This window comes from Amblyraja radiata, chromosome 6, assembly GCF_010909765.2.
Source record: "Amblyraja radiata isolate CabotCenter1 chromosome 6, sAmbRad1.1.pri, whole genome shotgun sequence".
NCBI classification, from domain to species: Eukaryota; Metazoa; Chordata; class Chondrichthyes; order Rajiformes; family Rajidae; genus Amblyraja; species Amblyraja radiata.
Genome location: NC_045961.1, coordinates 104,054,812 through 104,061,693, shown reverse-complemented (window position 1 = coordinate 104,061,693; position 6,882 = coordinate 104,054,812). Strand labels below are relative to the sequence as shown.

At 48.0% G+C, this 6,882-nt stretch overlaps 1 protein-coding gene across 1 annotated transcript in view; it reads left to right on the top strand.

Annotated features, from left to right (window-relative positions):
• Nucleotides 1-6,882, top strand: part of myo7a (myosin VIIA) — a 201,606-nt gene that overhangs the window by 29,909 nt on the left and 164,815 nt on the right. The window contains exon 2 of the mRNA XM_033023456.1: nucleotides 4,160-4,217. Within this exon, the coding sequence (XP_032879347.1) occupies nucleotides 4,200-4,217 (18 nt within the window). The 5' untranslated portion in view covers nucleotides 4,160-4,199. The remainder of the gene's footprint in view (nucleotides 1-4,159; nucleotides 4,218-6,882) is intronic.

Sequence of the window (6,882 nt, the reverse complement as noted above, 5' to 3'; positions counted from 1 at the left end):
ATATCCCTACACACCAACACTATCCCTACACCAACACTATCCCACACACGAAGGACAATTTACTTTTTACCGATTCCAATTAACCTACAAACTTGCGGGTCTATGGAGTGTGGGCGGACTCGGCACCAGGGGAAACACGTGCGGTCACAGGGAGAACGTGCAAACTCCATACAGACAGCACCCGTAGTCGGGATCGAACCCGGGTCTCTGGCGCTTGAGGCAGCAACTCTACCGCTGCACCACCCACCACGACGGGCCGAATGGCCTAATTCTCATAGAAACATAGAAAATAGGTGCAGGAGGAGGCCCTTCGAGCCAGCACCGCCATTCATTGTGATCATGGCTGATCGTCCCCAATCAATAACCCATGCCTGCCTTCTCCCCATATCCCTTGACTCCACTAGCCCCTAGAGCTCTATCTAACTCTCTCTTAAATCCATCCAGTGACTTGGCCTCCACTGCCCTCTGTGGCAGGGAATTCCACAAATTCACAACTCTCTGGGTGAAAACGTTTTTTCTCACCTCAGTCTCCACCTGTGACTTCTGAACTTGTATTGCTGTGAGCAGTTTGTCGCCAAATGATTACACGTTGTCTATGTGGCTCATTACAGCAGCGTAGAGCGAGGCTGGATAGGGATTGGCAAGGGGGAGAGTGAGACTGGGAGCAAGAACACCATGTTCACCATGTTCTCATCTACTTATCCCGCAGGTGCGTGCTTTTCAAACCAAATTGTAGAGAGTTCTTGTCACTTCATTGGGAACTGGATCTTGCTGTTGGCGCCAGCCTTTATTGTGCAGCTTAGCGCTGTGATACAGTGCGGAAACAGACCCCTTCGGCCCAACGAGTCCACACCGACCAGCGATCACCAGCGCACTAGTTCTGGTTACGCGCACCAGGGAACAACTTGCAGAAACCATTAACCTACAGACCCGCACCTCTCTGGAATGTGGGCGGAACCCGGAGCACCCGGAGAAAGCCCACTCGGTCACTGTTTCTCTGCTGTACGACTCAATGACCAAATTATGTCATGTCCTAAGAGCAGAATTAGGCCATTCGACCCATCAAGTCTACTCTGCCATTCAATCATGGCTGATCTATCTCTCCCTCCTAACCCCATTCTCCTGCCTTCTCCCCATAACCCCTGAAACCCATACGAATCAATAATCTATCTATCTCTGCCTTAAAAATATCCACTAACTTGGCCTCCACGGCCATGTGGCAATGAATTCCACAGATTCACCACCCTCAGACTAAAGAAATTCCTCTTCGTATCCTTTCTAAAGGTACTATTTATTCTGAGGCTGCACCCTCTAGTCCTAGACTCTCCCACTAGTGGAAACATCCTCTCCACATCCACTCTATCCAGGCCTTTCACTATTTGGTAAGGTTCGGAATGCCACCATTGCCCTAGTAAGTCTAAGAGTGATACAGCATGTAAACAGGCCCTTCGGCCCAACTTGCCTACACCGGCCAACATGTCCTAGCTACACTAGTCCAGCCTTCCTGCATTCGGTCCAGATCCTTCCAAACCTGTCCTATCCATGTATCTGTCTTAACCATGCAGAACAATGGTTGCCCACCCCTGGCCTAAATTGTCTACTCCACCATTCAGGATAGTCCCAGCCTCAACTACCTCCTCTGGCAGCTTGTTCCATCCACCTTTCGTGTGGAAAAAGTTACCTCTCAGATTCCTAATAAATCTTTCCCCCTTCACCTTAGACCTATGTGCTCTGATCCTCGATTCCCCTACGCTGGGCAAGCGACTCTGTGCGTCTACCCGATCTATTCCGGTCGGCATTGACATTTTCCACCGCTCTGCCAGAGAGTTAGTGCCGTCATCGAAACGAGACTTAATTAAACGGGAGAGAAAGACTGTGTGAATAGAAGCCACCCTTGTGTTTTGGAACCAGCCGCTGCCAGCTCGGGATTCCAGCCATGATCGCAGTCTCTGTCCTGGCATCGAACTCTTCATGTGGACATCATTGTTTTTGGTCAATCGCCAGCTTTATCACTTGAGAAACGAGAGACTCTTTAAAGCTTGTTCGCCGTCTATCTCTGGAGTGGAGGTGTGTGTGTGTGTGTGTGTGTGTGTGTGTGTGTGTGTGTGTGTGTGTGTGTGTGTGTGTGTGTGTGTGTGTGTGTGTGTGTGTGTGTGTGTGTGCGCGTATGCGTGCGTGCGTGCGTGTGTGCGCATGCGCGGGCGTGCGCTTGCGTGTGTATGTGTGTATGCGTGCGTGTGTGCGTGTGCGCGTGTATGTGTGTATGCGTGCGTGTGCGTGTGTGTGCGTGTGCGTGTGTGCGTGTGCGTGTGTGTGTGTTTGTGCATGTGTGTTCCACTCTGACAGTCGCCGACAGTCGCCTGAAAAATTGCCTAAGTGGGACAGGCCCATTGCTGGACTATATGTAAATAATGTCACTGTACCTCTGTTCATATAACAATCAAATACCATTCAGACTGATAGTTGATGGAAAGAAGCTGTTCTTGATCAAGGAGGTCACGGTTATCAGACTCCTGTATCTTCTTTCCGATGGTCGTAGGGAGATGCGAGTGGGGCCAGGGTGGTGTGTGTTTTTGATATTGACTACGGTAGAGCTACTGCCTTACAGCGCCAGAGACCCAGGTGCTTGTTTGTACGTTCTCCCCGTCACCTGCGTGGGTTTTCTCCAGTTTCCACCCAAGCTCAAGATGTACAGGTTTTTAGGTTAATTGTCTTGGTCAAAATGTAAATTGTTCGCTCCATAGATGCTGCTGCACCCGCTGAGTTTCTCCAGCACTTTTGTCTACCTTAAATAAAATGGACTGACTGACTGACTGACTGATGTGTTGTCTTTCCGCTGACTGGATAGCACGCAACACAGGCTTTTCACTGTACCTCGGTACACGTGACAATAAACTGAACTCTTCTGATTTGTATCTAACAATTAAAAAAAAAAATTATTTTGAAATCATTTTGAAATCTAATTGTAGTGACAATCTTTACGACGTCTCAAGGGTTTAGCCCTCAATTGTCACTTGAATTGCAGACCGTAGATCAGAAGGTAATCTATACGCACCCACGAGCCCTCCGTGAGACATTCAAAACCATCGAAAGATGAATCTTCCAGAAATAGTCTCTTGATTTATAGTTTCTTTATTGAAGTACAAACAGTAAGATAATTCAACAAAGCTTCTTCTTGTACAAGTACGTTTCAATCATACTCGTGGGCATGCTCGTGCATGGTCAAAAACGTGTCTTCTCCACGATCTCAATAGACAATAGGTGCAGGAGTAGGCCATTCGGCCATTTGAGCCAGAAGGCGGTGGAGGCCAACTCTCTGCATGGTTTCAAGAGAGAGTTAGATAGGGCTCTTAAAGATAGTGGAGTCAAGGGATATGGGGAGAAGGCGGGAATGGGGTACTGATTGGGGATGATCAGCCATGATCACATTGAATGGTGGTGCTGGCTCGAAGGGCCGAATGGCCTACTCGTATAGCCATATAACAATCACAGCACGGAAACAGGCCATCTCAGCCCTTCAAGTCCGTGCCGAACACTTATTCTCCCCTAGTCCCATCTACCTGCACTCAGACCATAACCCTCCATTCCTTTCCCATCCATATACCTATCCAATTTATTTTTAAATGATAAAATTTAACCTGCCTCCACCACTTCCACTGGAAGCTCATTCCACACAGCCACCACTCTCTGAGTAAAGAAGATCCCCCTCATGTTACCCCTAAACTTCTGTCCCTTAATTCTCAAGTCATGTCCTCTTGTTTGAATCTTCCCTACTCTCAATGGGAAAAGCTTATCCACGTCAACTCTGTCTATCCCTCTCATCATTTTAAAGACCTCTATCAAGTCCCCCCTTAACCTTCTGTGCTCCTAAGAATAAAGACCTAACTTGTTCAACCTTTCTCTGTAACTTAGTTGCTGAAACCCAGGCAACATTCTAGTAAATCTCCTCTGTACTCCTGCACCTATTGTCTATTGTGACTTTGTCAGTGCCCTCTACGTGGAGGCTATTGGCATACCTTGGGTGTGCAAGCAAAGAATTTCACTGTGATTTATCACTTATAAAGAATTCAACTTAATTCAACACTTGTATAAGAGGAAGAAGTCACATGTCGACTCTGTACTTAAATGTTGTTTCTTTCTCCCTCTTGCCCCTTCCCAGGTGTACATGGTGGATGGCTGCTGCACGGATCTAGGGAGCAATGGTGATCCTTCAACAGGTGAGAGCTCTCTCTGGCCAAGAACTATCTTGTGGTTACGAAGGACATTCAACCGGTCGTATTCCATTCTAAGCTTTATGGCGGAGATCATGTCATAAGTGATAGGAGCAGAATTAGGCCATTCAGCCTATTGTGTCTACTCCACCATTCAATCGTGGCTCGTCCATCTCTCCGTCCTAACCCCATTCTCCTGCCTTCTCCCCATAACCCCAGACACCTGTACTAATCAACCATCTATCTATCTGTCTGTGCCATAAAAATATCCATTGACTTGGCCTCCGCTGCCGTCTGTGGCAAAGTATTCCACAGATTCACCACCCTTGGTATACAACAGCGAGTTGCTGATGAGGAAAACATTTTTCACACAGAGAGTGGTGAATCTCTGGAATTCTCTGCCACAGAAGGTAGTTGAGGCCAGTTCATTGGCTATATTTAAGAGGGAGTTAGATGTGGCCCTTGTGGCTAAAGGGATCAGGGGGTATGGAGAGAAGGCAGGTACAGGATACTGAGTTGGATGATCAGCCATGATCATATTGAATAGCTCGAAGGGCCGAATGGCCTACTCCTGCACCTATTTTCTATGTTTCTATGTTTCCATTCATTTGTTAGTTGTACCTTATCACCCCTCGGATTTCCCCTCTCCCCTTAGTCTGAAGAAGGGTCTCGAGCCAAAATGTTGTGTATTCCTTTTCTCCGGAGATGCTGCATGACCCGCTAAGTTACTCCAGCATGTTGTGTCTATCTACCCTCAAACAATCTCTTATCCATGTACCTGTCCCAAGCCTTTTATACCCAGCCGTAGTGTGGCGCCACCTGGTGGTTGAGCCACGTGGATCGAACCCTCGTCGGTAGAGCTGGGACGGTCACATGACTGAGTTTGTCGGGGGTTGGTAGAGTTGCTGTCTTGCAGCACTGGAGACATGGGTTCGATCCCGACTACGGGTGCTGTCTGTATGGAGTTTGCACGTTCTCCCCGTGACCTGCGTGGGTTTTCGTCAAGATTTTCGGTTTCCTCCCACACTCCAAAGGCGTACAGGTTTGTAGGTTAGTTGGCTTGATATAATAGCATATTGTCCCTAGTGTGTGTGGAGAGTAGTGTTAATGTGCGGGGATCGCTGGTTGGTGCGGACTTTGGTGGGCCGAAGGGCCTATTGCCATTCTGTATCTCTAAACTGAACTAGACTAGTACAGTGTGGAAACAGGCCCTTCGGCCCAACTTGCCCATGCCAACCAAGATGCCTCATCTATATTAGTCCCACGTTTGCCCCATAGAAATGCAAAAAGAGAAAGAAACAATGCAGAATATAGACAATAGACGCAGGAGTAGGCCATGGCGGAGCTGGCTCGAAGGGCCGAATGGCCTCCTACTGCACCTATTTTCTATGTTTCTATGTTTGCCCTATATCTCTCTAACATTTTACAGATACTTGGTCAGGTACATGTATAGGAAAGATATAGAGTCATACAATGTGGAAACAGGCCCTTCGGCCCAACTTGCCCACACCGGCCAACATGTCCCATCTACACTAGTCCCACCTGCCTGTGTTTGGCCCAACCTGTCCTATCTATAGTACCTGCCTCAACCTCCTCCTCTGGCAACTCCCACCACCCTTTGTGTGGAAAAGGTTACTTCTCTGGTTCCTATTAAATCTTTCCCCTCGCCCTTAAGACTTTGTCCCCTGTTCCTGAATTCCCCTTTTCTGGATAAAAGACTCTGTGCATTCACCCTATCTATTCCCCCCATGATCCTGTACATATGTCCACCCACCCCTCCACCTCCTACACCCCAAGTCTGCTCAACCTCTCCCTGTAGCTCAGGCCCTCAAGTCCAGAAACATCCTTGTACATCTTCTCTGCACCTTTTCCAGCTTCCTGGCATCCTCCCTTCAGCAGGGGGACCAAAACTGAACTCATTACTCCAAAAGTGTGGTGGAGACCTCGTTGACACTTATTGAACAGTGAAATGCCCGGATAGAGTGGATGTGGAGAGGATGTTTCCACTAGTGGGAGAGTCTAGGACCAGAGGGCACAGCCTCGGAAGAAAAGGACAAGCCTTTAGAAAGATGAGGAGGAATTTCTTCAGTCGGAGGTGGTGAATCTGTGGAATTCTTTGCCATAAAAGGCCGTGGAGGCCAAGTCAATGGATATTTTTAAGGCAGAGATAGATAGATTCTTGATTAGTACGGGTGTCGGGGGTTATGGGGAGAAGGCAGGAGAATGGGGTTAGGAGGGAGAGATAGATCAGCCATGACTGAATGGCGGAGTAGACTCGATGGGCCGAATGGTCTGATTCTGCTCCTATCATTTATGACACCATTCACAGCGAACGCTCCTTCACCAGGGACTGGTTTATCATCTACAACTTTCCCGGGCCCCTGAAGCAATGAAGCAGGACAGCTGAATTAATGCGCTTGGTCGGATTATTAATGAAGGTCTGAGAATCCGATCTGTGTCCATGCGCGAGTGGATGTGTCATTAGTGATGCAACGAGCAGTGAGTCACATAAACACTTTGTTTTACCGGTTTTAATTTTCTTTCCATGGTCTGTTTGTGCAGCCGGTAATATTGTCTCTCCTTGATTTATAGCCTCTGTTCTCAGCGCTATTCTCTCTCTCTGAGGTTTCTTCCCAATATAACCACTGAAAGGTCATGGAGCCTCACCGCG